This window comes from Anastrepha obliqua, chromosome 3 (genome assembly GCF_027943255.1).
Source record: "Anastrepha obliqua isolate idAnaObli1 chromosome 3, idAnaObli1_1.0, whole genome shotgun sequence".
Classification (NCBI taxonomy): Eukaryota; Metazoa; Arthropoda; class Insecta; order Diptera; family Tephritidae; genus Anastrepha; species Anastrepha obliqua.
In genome coordinates this window covers 17,176,352-17,198,964 of record NC_072894.1, presented here as the reverse complement: position 1 = coordinate 17,198,964, position 22,613 = coordinate 17,176,352, and the positions used below count along the sequence as shown (strand labels likewise).

The window sequence follows — 22,613 nt, the reverse complement described above, 5'->3', positions numbered from 1 at the left end:
GTGATGTAATTTTTTATTAACAATATTTTGATTGTAGTATTTAGTGAGTAAGAAAAATTGTAACTCAGCATAGTTTTCTTGTTTTTTGTTTTTTTTTTTTTGTTATAAATTTACTTTTGTGGTAAAAGTAGTCAGTAAGAAAGAACAATTGTTTATTTGGTTGTGAAATTAAATAAATAAAAATACAAAAATAGGAAAATCGATATTTGTGAATTTATGGACTTTTTACAAAAGCATTAATTTTATTTTTATACGAAAACTCAAATAGCAGTTAAAAACTAAAATTTTACATTACCATATTTAATAATAATTTTTTTTCCCACAAATTCTAGAATAAAAGCAAACGTTTAAAGAAATGGTTAAAGAGGCAAGGAATGAAAAAAAATTAATTTTGTGAAAAATGCGCAGTCTTAAAACTAAGGTTTCTCTACAGTTTAACGCAGAATTATCTAAAGAGCACGAAAATACCATACGAAAAAATCGTCCCACCCTTATTCACATGAACACATCCATGTAACAAGAGCTGAAAGTTTCAGCATGCCTACTTACTTTCTTCTTATTACGCATCAATGCCATATCCCGCGTATCCTCTGCATTCCCCGGTGTCTGTGTAAACCATAACTTAAAGGCCATCTGTACGTAGACAAATGCGATAACACAGAATGGCACAAAATACTGCACGACCACCAGTACATAGCGATAAGCTTTCAATTGTTCATCCGAGAGATTGACATTCATACAAAAGGGGCGAGTAACATTCACGATAACACCGTCCTCTTGTTTTTCGGTTAGTGAGAATATTAGAAAAAAATAAAGTAGCCAAACAAAAAGCATATTATTAAATGTGAAAAGACAATTTCAGTGAAAAATAAAATTTCAGAGCAAATAAAATTTCAGAGAACTTTTTTTAGATTTACAACTCTAATACCATACATTTGGCAAGAGAAAGTAGCGTATACGCGTATGTACTAACATTATTATTATTTGGTTACATAGTATATATTTATACTTACCTCTGTAACGTTCCTCCACCAACTCAACGCGAAAGGCGATGGCAGATGGAGTAGCGAAAACGAGCGCCAACAACCAAATCCCAAATATTATGAATTTCGAGATGTATTTAGATGGACGTGCTCTGAAAATAAAACAACGTAAATGTAATACGAGGATTTTTAGAAATGAGCTGCATAAAAGACTTATTAATTGAAAAAAAACACAGTTTTGGTTGACATAAAAACGCCACACTTTTACTGGAATGAACATAATTAAATAGTAATCTAACTAATTAAACGACTTTCACTTAATGTCCTTCGTATCTGTAAATATGCAATTAGCTTTGCTTTAGTTTATTATTTTTTCCGGCTAATCGATGCAACTCTCAATGGGCTTATAAAATTTAAAGCATACAAAAGTCATGCAATCTTTCGGGTGTTTTTTTTTTAGCTGCATGAGAACTAGTGATATCGATTTGACAGCTGAGAATGGCACACTGTGCTGATATTTCTGTTCAATAAGGTCGACGCGCTCGCGTATCGGCACCCACGTTTCTGTTGACATGAATGATTTCGAGGTTGTAAAAGTCTTCGTTTATTTAGTAACCAGCATTAACACCGATATCAATGTCAGCCTTGAAATCCAACGTAGAATCTCTCTTGCCAACAAGTGCTACTTTGGACTAAGTAGGCAACTGAGTAATAAAGTCCTCTCTCGACGAACAAAACAAAAACTCTACAAGGCTCTCATCATGCCCGTCCTAACGTATGACGCAGAAGTATGAACGATGACATGAGTCGTCTCTTGGAGTGCTTGAGCGAAAGATTCTTCGGAATATCTTGGACCTTTGCACGGTGATTTGGTGATTTACGATGACATAGACACAGCGCACCGAATAAAAATCCAACGACTCCATTGGCTGGGTCATGTCATCCGAATGGATTCAAACGCTTCGGCCTTGAAGGAGGAGAGGAAGGTCTCCTCTGCGTTATACAGATCAGGTGGAGAAGGACTTGGCTTCACTTGGTGTGTCCAACTGGCCCCGGTTAGGACGAGAAAGAAACGACTGGTGCGCTTTGTTAAACTCGTCCAAAATCGCATAATCGGTTATCGCGCCATTTAAGAAGAAGAAAAAGGTCTCGCAAGTCGACATAAGTCTTTTAAAATCGCAACAACCCCCCAAATTGTGGAAGTTTAAGTTAGGTTAGCCAGGTTGCTTGTCTAAGACAAGTCACTCTGTGGTCCTAAGGTCTATTGCGGTTGATTTCATTGTCATGCCCTAACTAAGCTACTTAAACCACTTAGATCTTTTTAAGAAGTCAGACACTTTACATATTCCAAGGTCTTCAAAGAAATTATCGCCAAGAAATTATGCCAAGACAGGACTTTTTTCAAGTGCAGAACTTTCACAGAGGAGGTGTTGTACCGACTGAATTTCTTTTTCATCTCCACAAATCTTAAACAAGTTATTGAAAGGCTGGTAATTGATCTATTTCATCCAAGCAGACATTTTACCCTTTTAAGATTCAGTTTTAGCCACGGCATTTTAGGGACCCTGCAGTTAGTAGTCAGAGACCACCTTTCATTGGTTTCCGTATTTACGGTGAAGTCAATCGCGGTGTACAGTTCTTTTAGAGAAAAAAAAAAGAATTTTCTAATGGGCTAACTACACTTGTGTTCGTAATAATAGCAGCACGACATATCGCAAAGTTTGGCTTATCAATTTTTTTGATTGCATTGCTACTACAACAAAAATCATTTAACTTAGGTTTCAAAACTTTGCACAAAATTTAAATAAATTTCACAAATTTCCATCAAAATTTTTTCCTTTTTAATAATATTTCTAGAAAAATTCCAGAAATTATGCAGTTTTGTACTACATTGATTTTTATTATAATTATAATAAACGGATTTTCCGCCGATCTTGTGCTTTTTCTTCATACAAAAAAATTTTTAGCAGTCATTATATGGAACAAAATGTGAACAAAAAAATTATGAAAAATTAAAACACACACTTTAAGTTATAGCATGAACTGGACTTTTATAATAAAAAATAAAAAATAGATAAAGAGGCAAAACTTTGCAATATGTCGGGCTGCAATTGTTGCGAACACAAGTGTAGTTAGCCCGTTTCGAAATTATTTTCATAAGATTACGAAGCACAGTTTGCCATTCTCAACTGTCAAGCCACAGCTACCGATATCGATAGTTCTCACAGACCGGTGTTGTCTTCCGAGCTGAGATCTGCACTATGGACAAAGCAGTAAAAATGATAACACTAATGGTCTTACCTCCGGCAAACCTTACCATTCTTGTTGATGGGGTGATAAAAATTTAGTGAAGCCACTTTTTTTAGGACTTAAAAAAAATGTTATTAATCAATGTCCCGAAGTGTGGTATACTTAACTTTACCCTTAAGTATCATGATTTTTTATCCCACCCTTAAATATTTTTTTACCCCTAGGTAGATAGAAGAAATGATTAAAGTTAAATGGTAACCCTAGCTTTTCCGCGTTTGTGCCGTTGTGACGAGTGTGGAAATTGAATGGCGAGGAGTCCAAAGGACTTTCTGAGGCCTTCGTATATCGTATTGGGGTCAAAGGGTTTTCGAAATAACACATGAAGAAGTGGAGGTCCATCTTTTCTGCGCTCTGAGAAAGAATTGTACCTTTATGTACATAAATTTTCTTCTAGCAACGATTGCGATGTCTTGTTTAAACAGATCTAACCAGTAAAATATTATTTTTTAACTAAATTTAAACTGGTAAGTTTCATAAAACATAAAAATTACCAATTTCATTTTTATTATCTTTAGGTATACTTCGTTTTATCTCAGTACCCGCGGGGTAATTTTTCGGATTTCAAATAAAAAACGGTACTAAATTTGCTTACCTCAACGGATTGATGATTGCGCGATGTCGATCAATCGCAATCGCGATCAGTGTAAATACGGAAACATTCACGCTTAAAGTTTGAACGAAAGGGCAAAAACCACACATAAACCAAGGTAAATTCCATCGCTGTAATAGAGCTGCTTGAAACTGAAAAAAATATATTACATAATTATTCATCTCTATCAAAATACGACTTAGATGTATGTGAGTTTGAAAGAACGATTTCTTAAATTTTTGAGTCCTTTCTTTTACACTAAAGTTGTGATTATTTTATTGAAATTCTTGTTTGAGCACTATACGGTTGTCTACGGTGTTGTAATGAGTTAAATTTAGATTTTACAATAAGTTTAATCTTAAGTCTGCTCCCACAGAGTTTTCCCAAGAACTTCACTAAAACTTGAGAATACCAAACCCCATTATATTCAAATTTCTTATAAATGCCTTCATCCAAGTAAGAAGATGCTTAGATAACTAATGGGATTATTGGATTAATATCTAAGGTTAAATTTAAGTACTCTAAGCAGTGAATAGGAGGCCGCCGTACCCGAATGGGTTGGTGCGTGACTACCATTCGGAATTCACAGAGAGATCGTAGGTTCGAATCTCGGTGAATCACCAAAATTAAGAAAAACATTTTTCTAATAGCGGTCACCCCTCATAAAAATATCGGAATCAGCTTGAAACTGTAGGTCCCTCCATTTGTGGAACAACATCAAGACGCACACCACAAATAGGAAGAGGAGCTCGGCCAAACACCCAAAAAGGGTGTACGCGCCAATTATATATTATATATACAATATATATTTATATAAACAGTGAACAGGAGGTTAAATCCCTACGAACTGCATCACATCAGCCTCAGATTCGTTTATTCACAATGACGATCAACATCCCTTGGTTTTAACTCATAAGGAAGCCCCCCATAAGTAACCTGTTTCTGAATCATTCCCAAGCATGCAATCGCTTGGAAATGGATTGGCGGGTAACACCTAATACTGAAGCAAGCTCTTCTTGCATTTGACAAGGACCTTCATTGAGCAATGCCTTCAATTCACCGTCTTCGAAGGTTTTTGGCCTTCCTTCACGCGGACGGTCGTCATTATTAAAATCATCGCCCTTGATGCGACGCAATCAATCTTGACACGCTGTTTCACTTAAAGCAGCATCTCCATAAACTTTTTGTAGCTCTCGATGCGCTTCAGCCGCCGTTTTTTTTCGAATGAAAAAGGAAAATCAACACTTCCCGCAAATGACGATTATTCGACACAAAATCAGACATTTTCACAAAACCAAAAGTAAAGGATATCAAAACAAAATCACTAATGTGAGACGTTGCTATTTTGAATAGATTCGCCAGTTGAAACAAATCACGCTTGAAATAATAACGGCCATATCACATTCTTAAGAGATTAGAGGACTGCTTAGATTTCTTCCTTAGAACGGTACTTTCTTTTTATGGTTAGCTTATCGACAGCTCGTCCCCTTTGGGCCAGCAGAAAACTGTCCACGCAAAAATCATGCACTGCGCATAAATGCTCTCGGAATTGGCCTTGGCCGTCGAGAGAGTAAACGCTCTTTTAACGAAATTTCATATTTTAAGTACCCTCCAAGTTCGCCCTCACCGAAGCTGTGTTGACCAATTATAGTAGAGCAATCACTTGAGTGGCGCTCCCCGCTCTACATGCTGTTCGTAGACTTTAAGAAGGTGTTCGATACTATCAAACGAGACGCAATATGGCTGGAACTGCGTAGAAGGGGAGTTCCCGCCAAGATAATCCGCCTACGAGAACTCCGAACTGGCAGTGCTTCATAAAGGCGATATCAGCGATCCATTCACTACCAACGCAGGCGTAAGGCAGGATTATCCCCTGTCGCTCCTTCTCTACGCCATCGTCCTTGATGACTTCATGAGCCAACTGACCCTGCACAAAAAAGGCATCGAGTTTCACCAGACATCATGAGGACCTGGACTTCGCCGAAGACATCTGTTCCCACTCTCACAAACTCACTGGCATGCAAGCGAAGATGGAAAGACTAGTCACGCTGGCACGCTCTGTCGGACTGGAGGTCCACATCGCCAAGACGAAGACTAGAAGAGTTGGAATTTGTCGAAAGCTTCTGCTACCTCGGCTGCACTGTCACGACAGACGGCGGAGCAGATGAAGATGCACTAAACTCCAGGTGCACTAAACTGCGAACATTCAGCTCATGTGTGAAGTCAGTATTGTTGCAGGAAAACGATGCATGGCTCGTCTCCAACACCATCACACAAAGCCTACAATCTTTCGTCAAAAAATGCCCCGCATCATCTGTAAAAGTAGAATATTCTGGCCGAACACCATCAGCAATGGGGCGTTGTGGAGATCAACACGCGAGGAATCCATCCTATGGCAATTCAAAAGCATAAAGTGGCGATCGATAGGCCACACGCTTAGAAAACCACCACGCATCACGAGGATGGCACTGTACTGGAGCACGCAAGAGAACAGAGATAGCGGTCGGCCATAGAATACTCGGAGAAGGTCAATGTGGTGCAAACTAGACATCACATGGGACGGCGCAAAAGCAACAACCCAGCACCGTGCACGATGGCAAAGTGTTTTCGCTAGGCCCTATGCTCCCGAGCATAGAAAAGAAAAACTACGAGCCTTAGTGATAATGCAAAAGTAAATTAAAATAAATTTCTCAAAACATGCACTACTAAATATTTGTAATTTATTAGCTCTTCTAGCAACTCTTCTCATAACAGCTGCGAGCATAAAAAAAGAGATTGTCTGTAAAGTCGGTTTACTGACAATAGTTTAACGTGACAACGTCATAAGAAAAGACTGATGGAATGGTTGCATTTTTCAAAACAAAATTAAAATTTTATTTGTTTGATAGATATTTTGTATCAATTCCATAAAAGATATGTTCAAATTCATAAAAGATATGTTTAATTTCGATTGTTCATCAGACGTTAATAAGTCAACAACACTAAGAGGTACCATCATCGATTTGACTTTTTCAAGACACATTACACTCGAAACACCCACTTTCATTTCCGACTTCTCCTATCATCGTCCTATTCTCAACAGAGAAATGGTTCATTACCATGCACATAGGAAGAAGGCATATGCAAATACAAATATGTGAATTTAAATACATATGCGCATATACATACATGTATATGCTCACTTAAGTAGGAGAGAGCCAGATGTCGAACGTTGCCGAACACGGGGGCCGATTGTGCCTCTATGTCTTTCGTTCCGCGCTATCGCTTACAGTTCAAGCAAGGTAACGACGCATGAGCAAGATAACGACGTATGAGCAAGATAACGACGTATTTTTTGGTGCGTGCAGCTGGCTACATCGAATTATAAGACGTTATCACGTCAAAAGTGTATGAGAATGGAAAATAATTTGAGGATACAATTTTATTACTTCAAGCAATTAAAGGAAACTGTTGCTCCATTTCTTTAGACTATTTTAAATCACAGAATGGCTGTGCCAAATTGAATTTTTTAAGTAACTTTAAATCCATCTTCCTGGATAAAATTCACAGAACTATCCGAAAAGTCCAAAAATATATCTCTGATTTTTGCTAAGAAGGTCAAGATTTACCAAGTCAAATGTTTTAGAAAAATCCAAAATGCAGTGAAGTGTTAGATTATCTTCATCAAATTTTATCCTAATGGCGTTAGTTATTCTTAACATGACTGTAGAGCAACTGAGTTAACGTCTGAAGCCTGACTGCAATGTTGCTAGCAGATTATTTCATTTAACAAAAGATGAAATTTGTGATGCCGTCAGTAGTAAGTAGAAGTAACGACTGAAAAATAATATGATAAAAGTACTTAAGAGTTTAGATGAACTAAGTGTTCCGAGAAACGCTAGAAGGCGTTAAAAGCTTTAACAACGAAAAACTTATAATCATTTTAGCGAACTTAAAAATAGTATAAAACTCACTTAATTTATGGAAAACGGTAAGACTGTAAGACTGTTAGAATGAAGTATCACATGACAGTTTTTGAATTTCTTACTCTTAAAATGTGAATTTTAATCCTCTCGTTATTATACAGTGTAACAAAATTAAAAAAAAATCTTGAAAAAAATCTTCTGTTGTCTCACAGTATGGTATTGTTCTGATAAGTTATGGAAAATCAGAAGGTGCATATTTTAAAAAATATTCATAACAGTAATTTTTTTTTTAGGTTTTAGGTAACCTCGAAGTTTACAGTTCTCATTTTGTATGAAATTCTGGGATTTATCTGAAATTACCCTAAATTAATTTCAACATTTATAAAAGTTTTTCTAACTTGAAAATGTATAACTTTATAAGTTGAAAACTTGCCTAATAGTGTCTGCTTTATAGTTAAAATTGTTGCTATTTCTATATATTTTAGTTCGTAAATATTATGTTTTTACAATAATTTCATAAATTTGCCACAAATTGCAATGTCAGCATCGCATTATGAGCATCTCGTAGAAAAAATTAACGAAAGCAATTATTGCGCTGACTGGTCGGATTTTGTCAAAAATATACTGGTTGTAAATCAATGTTTTAGGATTTAATATTAAGCGGAATCGGGAATTCAAAAATACCTGTGTTCTGGTTAAGTTATCCAAAGAAAAGTGAGTGATCTTGGAGGCGCGAGCGTTTAAGAGATATTCTGAGGATGACAAACCTCAGCTCTCAAACATCGTGTGTGCTCTTACAAGACATCGGCCGCGAGGTATACATACATGCTGTGAGACTCGGCATTCGAGTCCATTTTGCTTTAGTTCTAAGGGGGATGAGGTGAAATCATCTCAGCACCTTCTTCTTAGTCGCCCTGTTTTCCTAGTCATCTGTTTGCTACGCCTGCTGATATAGCAGGCCTTGATATCAAAAATCTTATGAACTTCATCAGCAGCATAAAGCGGCAAACAAAACAGCAAATTAGTCACCTTTCGTAATCCCCAAATACTCAACCCCCTCCTACTGTGCCCTTAGAAGTGCGATTATTGTTGAATAGGCAAAAATTTATCAAAATATTATAAGAAACTTAATCAAATCTATGCCTCATCGAGTTCAGGAAGTTATAATCAAAGGAGGTTCCAACACAAGTTATTAATCTCCAGATTATAAACTAACCCGAAGAAATCTCTTTATTTATTTTAAATGTAATAACTTTGTTCTTATACTTTTTCATGCTGTCGGAAGGATGATAGTGGGTGAGTGGTAGGGTGTATCTCGGGCGACTTTCCCGGCAACTCTGTATAAGTATACAGAGTGAACTATATGAAGACTTACCTATTCAAAACACCAAATGAATACAAATATGATTACAATTTTAACATATATTCACTTTAGCTCGATATGACCACCTTTTGCCTTGAATATATCCTTCAAACGGTCAAAAAATATTTTTTAGTCCTCACTTTGCTCTCCAAAATGGACCAGATGGAATAGTCCATCGGATTTGCGTCAGGCGAATTCGAAAGCCATTGTGTGAACGAAATGAAGTCTGGAACATGATTTTTTACCATTTTTGGTTCACACGAGCTTTATGAGACGGTGCCGCGTCCTGTTGGAGCGTCCATGGTCTAGGACCGCAATGTTTTGCCATTTTTCTTCCACTTCGCCGTGGATTCCGTTGAAGTCGAGCCTTCACTTTCTGAGGCATTTCTGGCGTTGTTGCGGTTTTTTTTGGTCCACCTCCATAGCGTTTTGCAATGCTAGCAGTATCATTGTAACGTTTTATAGTGCGATACACAAATATTTAATTCACTTTGAGGTGACTCAGCTCACGAACAAGGGCTGATTGTGATTTTCCAGCCAAATATAACGCAATCACACTATTACATTTGAATTCCATCACAGAAAAGAAAAATGCAACAAAACTGAGACGCAAATGCTTGTGATGGCTTATAAAAAATATATTGAACTGTCATTAGAAGAATTTTGGCGTTGATGTCATGAGCTGTTTTACAGATACAAGCAGTGTGAAGTTGGTAACGCTTCATATCGTTCACCCTGTATATAATTTATGTGTTGTATATAATTATCCGCTTTTTTTGGGAACACAATCCGCATACTTCACAATATCATATCAGCTTATAAATATATCGACGCCGAAAGAATTTCTAATGTCTCTATGTATATATGTATACCTATTTAGGTTAGATATCCATCAATTAACTTTTGAGCTTACGCACCTGAAATGGAATACAGAAGAGTCCGATGACGACGTCGGCAACGGCCAAATTCGCTATGTATGTATTGGTGACGGTACGCATTTGTCGCGTAGTGACCACCACCCAAATGACCAATACATTGCCAATAACTGCAAAGATGCTTATGCTGCCATAAAAAATCGAGAGGACGATGATAATTTCAACAGGAGCCACGTATAAGCGTTCTAGAGATAGTAAAAAGAAATCAAAATTAACATATTATATATTATTTTGGTTTATTTAGGGAAACAAATTTCTTAGTAAATAGCTTAAATATTGATTAAAACTAGCTGCCATGCCTTTACGTGGCTTTGTCTGTTTTATTATTATTGTTAGCTGGAGATTGAGTCGAAAGGAATTCTTGCGTGAAATCTCAATTCTTAGAATTCGTGCCGTACATTATTGAAAAATAACGCCATATATTATTTTTTTTATTGATTAAATCAAAACTGCTTATGATAATATAGTATTATAAGAGCCCATCTCGTTGCTACTATGGACGAATTTTTAATTCCGCACAAATTTATTCGTCTAAAAAACTCAACACTAGCGAATCGTCAAAATTGGAAATTCGCCGTCATCGGAATTCATAACAAGGAATGACCTCAGACAAAGCGAGGGTCTTTCATGCCTGTTTTTTAAACTAGCCCCTAAAAAAGTAATACGGGAAGCTGGCGTAACCAAAACCGCAACTACGAGGACGGTTCAATAAGTACCCGTGGTTGATGACAAAGGGCGTTCCTGAGCGAAGTTGGTATTAGCATCGCGTGCTGCTATCTATCAAACGACGGCAAAACAAATTTCAGACTGATGGAGAAGTTAATTTGGATTTGGCAACTATTCGAGTAAGATGTGTTTCATGATTTTCGCTAAGATGGAAAAAGAGCAGTATCGTTCGGTAGTTCGCTTTTTGTTTTTGGATGGAAAATAATGCGAGGAGATAAAAGCAAAGTTGGATGCTGTGTATGTGAACGCTTCGCCATCTATGACCACAGTTAGATATTGGACGTGGGTGAACATCCGTTTTTGATGAGGAGCGACCAGTACGCCCGGCAGACGTGGTTACCGAGGAAATCATTGAAAAAGTCCACGACATGATTATCGCTTCTCGTTGATCGACGAACGAAAGTGCGCGAAGTAACAGAGGCCTTAGGTGGGTCGACCGGAACGGCAATTAATATTTTACATGATAAGTTGGTGTTGAAAAAATGGTCGTCCCGATGGATGCCGCGATTGCTCACGGTGCATAACAAGCGGATGCGGCTGTTAACTTCGAAGCTGTATTCGGAGCAATCTAAGCGAGATCAGAAGGAATTTTTGCGTCAATTTGTCGCCGTTGATAAAACTTGGATTACTCATCACGCACCAGAAACTAAGCAACAATCAAAACAATGGGTTTTTAGTGGTAAATCTGCTCCAAAGAAGGCGAACAAGGACTGTCCATCGGCCGGTAAGGTCATGGCGACGATTTTTTGGATGTTAACGACGTCATCCTCATGGATCTTTTGGAAATAGGAAGAACGATCACTGGACAGTACTACAGTGAGTTATTGGACCGCTTTCAAAAAAAATTGAAGGAGACACGGACGCATTTGGCGAAAAAGAAGGTGCTTCACCACGACAACGCACCAGCACATTCATCCGGAGTTGTCGCCGCAAATGGTATGAATTTTGTTATGAATTGCGGCCGCACACCTAGTATTTATACGATCTGGCTCCCTGCGATTTTTTCTTGTTCCCTAACATGAAGAAATGGCTCGCGGGGAAAAAATTTAGTTCAAACGAGGAAGTCATCGCCGAGACAGAGGCGTCTGCTTGAAGTGTTCGACATATCCTATTTTTTGAAGGGGTTAAAAAATGACCAGAGCATTGGGAGAAGTGTATCTTTCTAAAAGGGGACTATGTTGATAAATAAAAATTTTTTTTTTTGAAAAAATGGTGTCTTCATTTCTGGCACGAGTGCTTATTGAATCCCCTCGTAAATTTGCTATTTTTCCAACTTGGCCTTCTATTTTCTGTCTTAACCACCATTACTCATTATTTATCCACTTCACAAGAACAGCAATAAACCACAAAATAGACAATCACATTTATGCAAGAGCAACGACGATTTATCATTCGACGATGAAATTTTCGAATGGCGATACTTTACAGCTACTTTTTCAATGCTTGTTTTCTTTAAGCGAATCACAGCAGATGTGTACAGCGGATGTATATATGTATACCACTTTTTTGTTGTTTTGTTAATTTTTTTTTTTATTATAAAGCAAATAAAATAATTTATTTTTTGTAAAATATGAATTCCGGAAGAAACTAAATCAACAGTTTTTTCAGTTATCGTATACTCTCTGGGCAATAAGAAAATATGTTGCTGTATGTAGACTTAAGACCTTCACTGTGCTTTCCCAACGTGAAACGAAAATTGTAACAGCTTCTTCAACTTTGTTTTCTAGACATACACAGACATAAGTACTCGTATATGGGGTGACCATTGCCAACGCAAAATGTCAATGAAATTCACCTCCTCGGTTATCTTAGCTTAATGCCCTCCGATAATAGCAACAATACCCACATCTACCATCAGCTGTTTACTTCAGATTAGACGCGCTGAAGTGAACGGTGAATTGTACTTCTGCATGCTCTGCGTCAACATTTTTTTTGTGAATTATTGATTTTCATACTCACAAGCATGTGTATGTATGTATTTACATTTGTACTTATCTCCAAGGCTATTGAATATCCACGTACAAATCAATGCAAACCACGCAAAAACGAAAATGTGCTTATTTAAGAATTTCTTTAATTGGATTGGTTGGAATTTGTTCGCAAGCAGCGATTTTCACTGACCCAAATGAGATTCTTTTTCAATATTTACTTATCAAATTTTAATTCAATTGAAATAAATTATCGAGAAAAATAAAATTACGCACAATTGTTGTATTTTCTGCAAATGTGCTAGATGAGCTGTCAGTGGAAATTCGCGAAATATTTCAATTCGACTGATTTTTCTACTTCAGTCGTGAAGTAACTTTCGCGGAAATCATACAGGATGTTAATCACAAATGTGAGGATCATGGTGCTCACACTCACCAACGTAAACGTTAGCCCGCAACAACTGACACGATGAATCTAATGAGAGTCCATGTAAGGAGGCCTGTAGGTTACTAATCGCAGATTTCTCTTTTAAGGGCAATATCGCTATTCTTTCGGATAGCTAAGCCGCAATCCAGGCGCTGGACGCGACTATAACAACCTCTAGAGTGCTGGAGCAAAGTAGGAATAGCTCACCAACTTGAGTGAAAACCATAGAGCAACCTTAATTTGGGTCCCGAGACACCGGAACATAGAAGGTTACGAAAAAGCTGATGAACTGGCAAGAGGGGGATCTGCCATGAATAGCGCTCTTGCAGTACCAGTATTCACTCCACTAGGTGCGGTCAAGAATGCAATTTCCCTAAAATACCTTCGATGTGCAGATTGTAGCTGGAGAGACCAGACGAAATGCAAAATCAGCAGAACGTTATGGCCCACCTACAACCTCAAGCAATCGTCGACACTAATAAACATGAAACGACGGGACACCTGTAGACTTACGGCAGTCATAACTGGCTTCTGGTCTATCGTAGAACAAGCTGCCAAAATGGGCATCCCTCACAACATATACTGTCACAGTTGTAAACAACCGGTGAAAAAAGAAACAATCTTCCATTTCCTCTACGAATGCCCTGCCCTATGAAAGGACAGAATGTTAACCCTGGACAAACCGCTGTTCGAGCGTCTCGAACAACTGTCTGGCTTAGACGTCAACAACCTAATAAGGTTCCTAAACCGCACAGACTGGATATAGTCCTGCTGCAAATAACTGTTAAACAATTTGGTAACGAGGATGTGGCAACAAAATGGTGCGGAAGCGCTAGTTGGATTCTGGATGAATCACCACTCTAACCAACCAACCAACCAACCAACCATGTAAATGAATTCTCACCACCGTTCCGTTCAGTAGTATCGTAGATGGTGCTTTCATCATGTCACCTAACACGCATCGATTAGTAAAGAATAATAAAGAACAATACTATTAGCCGAAAGCTGAGACCACAACCATTGCGTTAGTGTGCCAATGTAATGGTCTAATGGTGGGATGTCACATTAAACAAAGTTCAAAAACGCCGACTTTGACGTCGATGACACGTCCCGCAGCGGAAGATCTGCTGAATTCGATGAAGAACATCTCAAATCTCTTTTGGAGGAGAACCAACTCAGTCGACAAACCAATCGCAAATTGGCGGAAAAATTAACTCAGATCAAAAAACGATTCTCAATAATCTCCATTCAATGGGATTTACTGAGGAATTAGCAGCCTGAGTGCCTCACGAGCTCAACGAAACGAAAGTCGCTTTCCAATTGCTTCTCAGTATCTCGCCCGCCATCTAGCAACAATCGGTCATAATTAGCGCTTTTTGTACCGAATCATCACGGGAGATGAGAAATGGTGCCTATACTCGTACATCAATATGGAGCAAATAAATGAGTGGATGGCTCCAGGAGATACCTGAAAGCCGGAAGTCAAGCCAGATCTTCATCCAAAGAAGATCATGATATGTGTTGAGTGGTACTGGAAGGAAATTACGACACTGGGATATGCTCAAAAAAGGAGCTTCGGTTAACAAGGAGCTCTACATTTCCCAGCTACAACGTGTGAATAAGGCTATTCAACTGAAAAGACCTGATCGACATGGTTAAACCATACTCCTTCACCATAATGCCAGACTCAATGTTGCACAAGTCATCAAATCCGCACTCCAAGAGCTCGAATGGGAGGTCGTGCAGCACCCGCCGTATTTTCCGGACCTTGCACCGACCAATTACCATCTCTTTCGCTCCCTGCCAAACTATATGAAGGGTGTTACCTTCAATAACAAAGAGGTCCGTAAAAACTGGCTCAACAACTTCTTTGACACCAAACCAGGCGATTTTTGGCGGAACGGCAGCAACAAATTGGTCGAGAGATGGAAAGAGGTTATAAACAGCAACGGCAAATATATAATTAATTGACTTATTGCTATAATAAGGCGGCTACCGTAGCCGAGTGTATTTCTAGATTAATCCATTTGTCGAGCAACATCAAGACGCACGCCACAAATAGAAGGAAGAGCTCGGTAAAAAAGCTACAAACTTATTCCCCGACCCAATATTTACTTTTTTTTTATATTTCCTCTTTGGGTGTGCAAAAATCTCTGTGACGAACATTTGGCATAATTTATATTCCGCACTTCTGATCAACTAGTAGCAACACTTTTCTTTTTCTTTTTAATTAACCCGCTAATCGCTTACGCGATTTTGGCCGAATTTAACAAAACGCGTCAGTCTTTTCTTTGTCATGATAACTGGTCACACCAAGTGAACCCAAGTCCCTCTCCATCTGATCTTTCCAACGTAGAGGAGACCTTCCTCTTTCTCTGCTACCTCTACCTGGTACTACATCGAATACTTCCAGAGCCGAAGCGTTTGTATCCATTCGGACAATAGGACCCAGTCAACTTAGCCATTCGCTGCGCTATGTCTATGTCGTCGTAAAGCTCATATAACTCATCGTTCCATTTCCTGCGATATTCGCCGTCGCCAATGTGCAACGGTCCAAAAATCTTGCGCAGAATCTTGCTCTCAAGCCTTCCAAGCGATGTCTCACCGGATATTATCATCGTCCACGCTTCTGCGCCATGCGTTAGGACGGGCGTGACGAGAGCCTTGTAGAGTGTCAGTTTTGTTCGTCGAGAGAGAACTTTACTACTCAATTGAGGACGGTTCCATATGTAGAAGTCCACCAGAAGTGGGGAAAGTCACTGACCGCCATTCACTTGCGAGTGGCCAGGACGGTTATTCTACATATGATCCAAGCAGCTCACAACTTCCGCGCTTAGCAAAAATATCATCTGGGTAGCTACCGAACAACCGTTCGAGAGCGAGTTAATATGAGAAGCGGAAGCAATCCAGAATAGCTGCTTGGGCGCTGGGTTTGGGACTTACTACGTAAAAATTCTCCCTCAATGAAAACACGATAAAGCCTCGAATGAAAAAATAACTCTCTTATAGTGGATATATTTAAGGTTTTACGTGGTAGCTCTTTAAGAGCTAAAACGCTTTATAAATAGAAAAAATCCTAGAATGTGCTGCTTACTGAGTCATTCACTTCAAGCACTTGAAAGGATAATCTAATCCTTAGTAAAAAATTGTATTGTAATTTCAGTATTATGGGAAAGCTTCAAAGGACAACGACCGCTTTATATTCGAGAAATCAAATGCATAGAAATTGGAGGATGTAGCCTATGTACATATGTATGCATGTCACCACACAAAAAATAATTTTTAATATTATAAGCAATGAATTGGGGTAACCCCTAATCTGCTGCGGCACCTCTGCTTCAATTAAACTACTTCAATTAAATTAGTTCGGTGTCATGACAACGCTGCTTTTTATTCTACATGAATAAAGATAATTATTCGCCACGTATGCACAACGGACTTCAGGAGCAGGGGCTATTAGCAAAATTTGCGCAGAAACTGCGAAAATGAAAAAATGAAAATTACAATACACAGCATTTATTAGAGATTATATACATAAGTATCTGTATATACATGTGCATATATATGTATCGCATTTCTTTATACAGCCTTTGAGTAGAATATTAATTCTGAAAAGAAAAATAAACTTTTTTTTTTTAAGAAGTGGCATTTTTCTCTCAGGCGGCCGCCGTAGCCGAATGGGTTGGTGCGTGATCACCATTCGGAATTCACTGAGAGGTCGTTGGTTCGAAGGCGGCCGCCGTAGCCGAATGGGTTGGTGCGTGATCACCATTCGGAATTCACTGAGAGGTCGTTGGTTCGAAGGCGGCCGCCGTAGCCGAATGGGTTGGTGCGTGATCACCATTCGGAATTCACAGAGAAAACGTCGGTTCGATTCTCGGTGAAAACACCAAAATTAAGAAAAACATTTTTCTAATAGCGGTCGCCCCTCGGCAGGCAATGGCAAACCTCCGAGTGGATTTCTGCCATGAAAAAGCTCCTCATAAAAATATCTGCCGTTCGGAGTCGGTAGGTCCCTGTAGGTCCCTCCATTTGTGGAACAACATCAAGACGCACACCACAAATAGGAGGAGGAGCTCGGCCAAACACTTAACAGAAGTGTACGCCCCAATTATTTATTTATTTTTATTTTTTTTTCTCTCAGAAACCTGAACATAATTTTTAGGTTGGAGAATAAGTTCGTAGCCTTTTTACCGAGAACTTTCATTTAAACCAAAAACAATAATTATGTTGTTAAGGACCTCTTTGCTATCGAACGTAACGCCCTTGACAGGGAGTGCAAAAGATGGTAGTCGGTCGGTGCAAGGTCCGGAGAATATGGCGGATGCTGAGGGCCCTCCCATGCGAGCTTTCGGAGTGCGGCTTAGAGACTTGTACAACATGGGGTCTGGCGTTATCAATAAGGAGTATAATTGGACCAAGTCGATAAATTTTTTTCAGTCGAATAGCCTCATTCACGCAGTGTAGTTTGGCAATGTAGAGCTCTTTGTTGACAGTGGCATTCTTTTCAAGTATTTTCCAGTGCACCAGCTCTTCCAGTCCCGCCAAACACATGTCGTGATCTTCTTTGGATGAAGATCCGGCTTGACTCTCTGCTTTGGCGTATCTCTTGGAACCACCCACTCCACTCCACTCGCACCGCGAACATCCCACCAAATTGGCAATCTCAATCTGAGACTACCCTTCCTCACTTAAAATTTTAACTCAAATAAAGGGTTTTCCAATAACAGGTGTTATTTTGAAATGGATTGCGCTATCGAGAGATGATTAACGATTTCTTATCGCTGGAATTGGATGGTATTTATCTGGACAACGTTTATTTTCAACAAGATGGCGCTACGTGCCACACAAGCAATGAAATCATTGATATTTTACGTGAAAAGTTTCTGGACCGTGTTATCTCTCGAAGAGGTGATCACAATTGGCCACCGAGACCTTGTGATTTAACACCTTGTGACTTTTTTCTTTGGGGCCACGTGAAAGAGAAGGTCTACACCAACAGCCCAGGGCCGATTCAAGATCTCAAAAGCGGAATTCGTGAGGCTATCGAGGTCATAGGGCAGCCACTTTGCAATTCGGTTATGGAAAATTTCATGAAAAGGATATTGTCCTGTAAGCGTGGTCGTGGTGATCATTTGCCTTATGTTATTTTCCACTATTAACGACATACTTTCCTCTTTATAATGAAATAAACATCCGATCATTTATATTAAAAAATAGCATTTTTCTGTGAATATCAAAAGAACACCTCTTACTGGAAATCCCTTTACTATTTTGTTGTAACGAAGGTCATTTTTTTGATTTGATAAAAAGAAATTATTTACATCCGCTTGAGAGTTTTACACCACATATTTTTCACAAGTTGACTATATTTTAAGTATATCTACTTTAAAAATTCTACTTTTTAAACTTAACGCACCAAATATGCCATGGTTTTTTCCATAATATATTACAATAATCAACAGTTAAACACACCAGTGACATGTTTGCAAAAAGCAGCGGTCACTTTGGTAGCTACATTTCTAATTACTGTTATTTTAGTGAGGTGCTTAACACTTTTGACCAAAGCTATATTTTAAAGATAAGCTCATTTTTAAATTAATAGGATTATGAATGAGCAAATTGCCACATTGAGAATTAGAATAATCTGCACAAAGCTTTGGAGCTCTCATTGTGAGCAGTAATGATAAAAGCTTCACTACTTTTGGGTTGCCCAGGTCAGCACGAATTGTTAAAATTTTAAATGGTTTCAGCAAGATTAAGCAGGCTATGTAACCTAGAGCAATCGAACGAACTTTTGGTGAACAAATTATTGCAAAAATAGGACTGTGAATTGACCACTTGTTTACTTCAAATTATGAAAATACAGCGAGTTACATCTATGATTATCGACATAAAACGACTGCGTGAGGATGGTTGTATACCCAAAATAAATCGGAGGCTGATGTGACCAAAATATTGAAAATGATTTTTTTAGTGTCTTCAAAAAAGAAAAAAACAAGTCTTTCAAACATACATCTATCATTATAATACTGCCTAATTACCCCTGATGAGGAATTGCATATTTGGATGTGAGTGCCACATACACGAAGCACCTATATATGTATATGTGGGGACATCACAACTAGGTTAAACTTATTACATTCTTAATAGTTATCCTTTAATTTATTCATTCTTAATACTTTGAAATGCAACCATGTGTGACTTTTCATTTACTTTTAGCTTCTCATTCTTTCGCTTTGTACTGTTGAGCTAATAAACGAAATAATTTTCGGTCTCGTTCTGTTTGGATCGATCCGTACAAGTGAACACATGGTTTTCGCTATTCACTAGCACCCACATACATATATATATATGTATATATTTGGGTGTTTGGCCGAGCTCCTCTTCCTATTTTGTGGTGTGCGTCTTGATGTTGTTTCACAAATGGAAGGACCTACAGTTTCAAGCCAACTCCGAACGGCAAATATTTTTATGAGGAGCTTTTTCATGGCAGAAATCCACTCGGAGGTTTCCATTGCCTGCCGAGGGGCAACCGCTTTTATAAAAATGTTTTTCTTAATTTTGGTGTTTTCACCGAGATTCGAAACGACGCTTTCTCTGTGAATTCCGAATAGTAATCAAGCACCAACCCATTCGGCTACGGCGGCCGCCGTACTCTCCGGATATTGCACCTTGTGATTATCACCTTTTCCGTGAACTTCAATTCCATATGAGGTACAAGAACTACTCCTCAAAAGAAGCTATAAAAAGGGACATCGAAGCGTATTTTGGCTCCAAGGACAAACAATTTTTGAGCAGGGAATTAAAAATTTGCCTAAACGGTGGGAAGACATTGTAAATAATGAAGGAAAATATATTATTGATTAATAAGTACTTTAATTTTAAAAACACCTTTAAAAAACGCACGAATTTATGGACTGACCTGATATTTATGTCCTGCCTTCGTGCATATCGAAGTATGTGGATTAACGGGTTTTATGAGGCATACTTCATAGATAGACACACTGCCTTATAAATTTATTGCGTTCCAAATAGCAGTAATCAGTAAAATTTTTCTGATAACGAAATTTATGCAAATTAAAGAACAACAAACAAGCCAACTTTTACTGATCACTGAAAATAATTGCAGTGAAAATATGTTTTTTATTCCTTCCTAGGAAAAATTGCAGCAAAAATATTTTTTTACTGATTACTGGGAAAAAAGTACAGTAAAAATATTTTTTACTAATTATTGGGAAAAAATTCCAGTAAAAATATTTTTTACTAATTATTAGGAAAAAATTGCAGTAAAAATATTTTTTTCCACCAAAAATATTTTTTATTTAGGATAAAATTGCAGTAAAAATATTTTTTTTGTTTCGTACTACGAAAAAGTGCAGCAAAAATATTGTCACTCCTAGCAGTAAGAAGGTGTTGTTCCTAAGCAACGATAGGTGGGGAGGAAAATAATAATAAATATTTATTGAGTAAATAACTTACCTATTTAATTTCTCTGATGAAAGTACATCACATTTTGACTAGTCAGTAAAAAAATTTTTGCCGCAATTTTTTCCCAGTGTCAGTATAAAATATTTTTGCCTCAATTTTTTCCCAGTAGTCAGTAAAAGAAAATATTTTTGCTGTAATTTTCTTCAGTATTTAGTAAACTTGTCATTTTTCCCAGTAGTCAGTAAAAAAAAAATGTGTTTGCTGCAATTGTCTTCAGTATTCAGTAAAAATTTACTGGTAATGCACCCTAAAGTGCAATATTATAAAAATTAAATTTACCGCATTTCCATGGTTACTGAAGTGCCCGTCTACATGTACATATCCAATTAGTTATATGCATTAATATGCATAAAAAATCTCTAATTCTAGGAAAAAGCCCTACATTCCGCTTGTATGTACAATATAACAAAAGCAAAGCTAACTAAGATTATAGAGTTGGTCCAGATTCAAAAGAACTCGCCCAAAGCTAAGATAAATAACTAACTAAACCTCAGGTAATTGGCACAATTTCTGCATACCAGATGTGTTAGGATTAACTGTAGTATTTCAAAATATTTGATATAAATTATATACATACAAATGTGTTATTTCTTTAATTCAAGTAATACACTTTAACCTACCGAATTCCTCCTCTTCGAGTATTTCATCGGCTGGTATCTGCACTACGGGATACTCATCCATGTTATAGTATTTCGGTTGAAAAATTGCAATGCAATTCGAAGTTCAGTATTTATGTAATATTTACAATTTTGTACCAGGATTTGATTTAATAACTGTTTTTCAGTGAGAATTCTCCGTGTATATCTATTAAATAAAAAAAAAACGGAAAGCGTTAAACAAGTGAGTGAGTTAGTAAATGTGGGGGAGGGATGGTCGTTTTGTAGGGCATATAAATTGTTCCTATCGCGCTGTCGTAATTATGATTTCCCTTGTCATTGTTATACTCGTGTCTTGAACAAAAGATTCTGCTCCGACAAACATACCCATATGGGGCCGATGCTATTGATGCTATCAAGGCTCTGACGACGCCAAGGTGCAAATCCAAATTGGCTAACTCCTGTAAGGAGGTGATCAAATCTTTAGGGCGTGTAAGTAACATTTCTCTGATCTGGGTTCCAGAATATAGAATTATAGAAGGAAATGGAATTGCTGATGAGCTTGCCAGGAAGGGGTCGACTGAATTGGATTCAGTAGAATCCCACCCGATCATCGACATCCCCTTGACTCTTGTTAAAGGGGAATGGCACAACTTATTTCTCAAGAAAGCCCAAATCCGGTAGAGTTCCATTTCTTCGTGTGGTATTTGGAAAATCCTATCGCCCCAGTACGTTAGATACAGGACGCAGATAGGTTCCATAAAAATCAAATTTTGGTGTCCTGATATACATTTTAGACCAACATATGTCGTAGCAGAATTTTTTGGTGGTAATAACAAAAGGAATCATACTTTCGATAACTCGGTATAAAGACGTGGATAAAGAGAACTATATGTACCAAGTTCCATTAAAAAATGTAAATAATATTGGCTTAAGTTATGGCGCGCACGAATAGTCAGACGGATAGACATGGCAGAATGGAGAAATTTATTAGAAATGAAGAACCATTTAAAATTTTTTTTTGTTTTTTTGTTCAACGTAGTCCTCTTTTAGAAAGATACACTTCTGCCAACGCTCCGGTCTTTTTTTTAACCCCTCCAAATAACCCCTCCAAAATATAGGATTTGTCGAACTCTCCAAAATATGCCTCCGTTTTGGCGATGACTTCCTCCTTTGAACTAAATTTTTTTCCCGCGAGCCATTCCTCTATTTCTTTTACGCCAAATGCGTCCGTATCGCTTTCAATTTCTTGTGATAGCGGTCCAATAACTCACTGTAGTATTGTCAAGTGATCGTTGTTCTTTTTCTAACAAATCCATGTTGATGACGCAGTTCGCATCCCAGAGAATTATCGCCATGA

At 37.9% G+C, this 22,613-nt stretch overlaps 1 protein-coding gene across 1 annotated transcript in view; it reads right to left on the bottom strand.

Annotated features, from left to right (window-relative positions):
• LOC129242387 (RYamide receptor) overlaps positions 1-21,338 on the bottom strand; it is a 29,196-nt gene extending 7,858 nt beyond the window's left edge. Inside the window, exons 1-5 of the mRNA XM_054879004.1 lie at positions 21,278-21,338; positions 10,068-10,270; positions 3,886-4,034; positions 1,014-1,135; positions 550-776 (exon numbers count right to left, since the gene is read on the bottom strand). Coding sequence (XP_054734979.1) covers positions 550-776; positions 1,014-1,135; positions 3,886-4,034; positions 10,068-10,270; positions 21,278-21,338 — 762 coding nt within the window. The remainder of the gene's footprint in view (positions 1-549; positions 777-1,013; positions 1,136-3,885; positions 4,035-10,067; positions 10,271-21,277) is intronic.
• Positions 21,339-22,613: the final 1,275 nt, after the last annotated feature.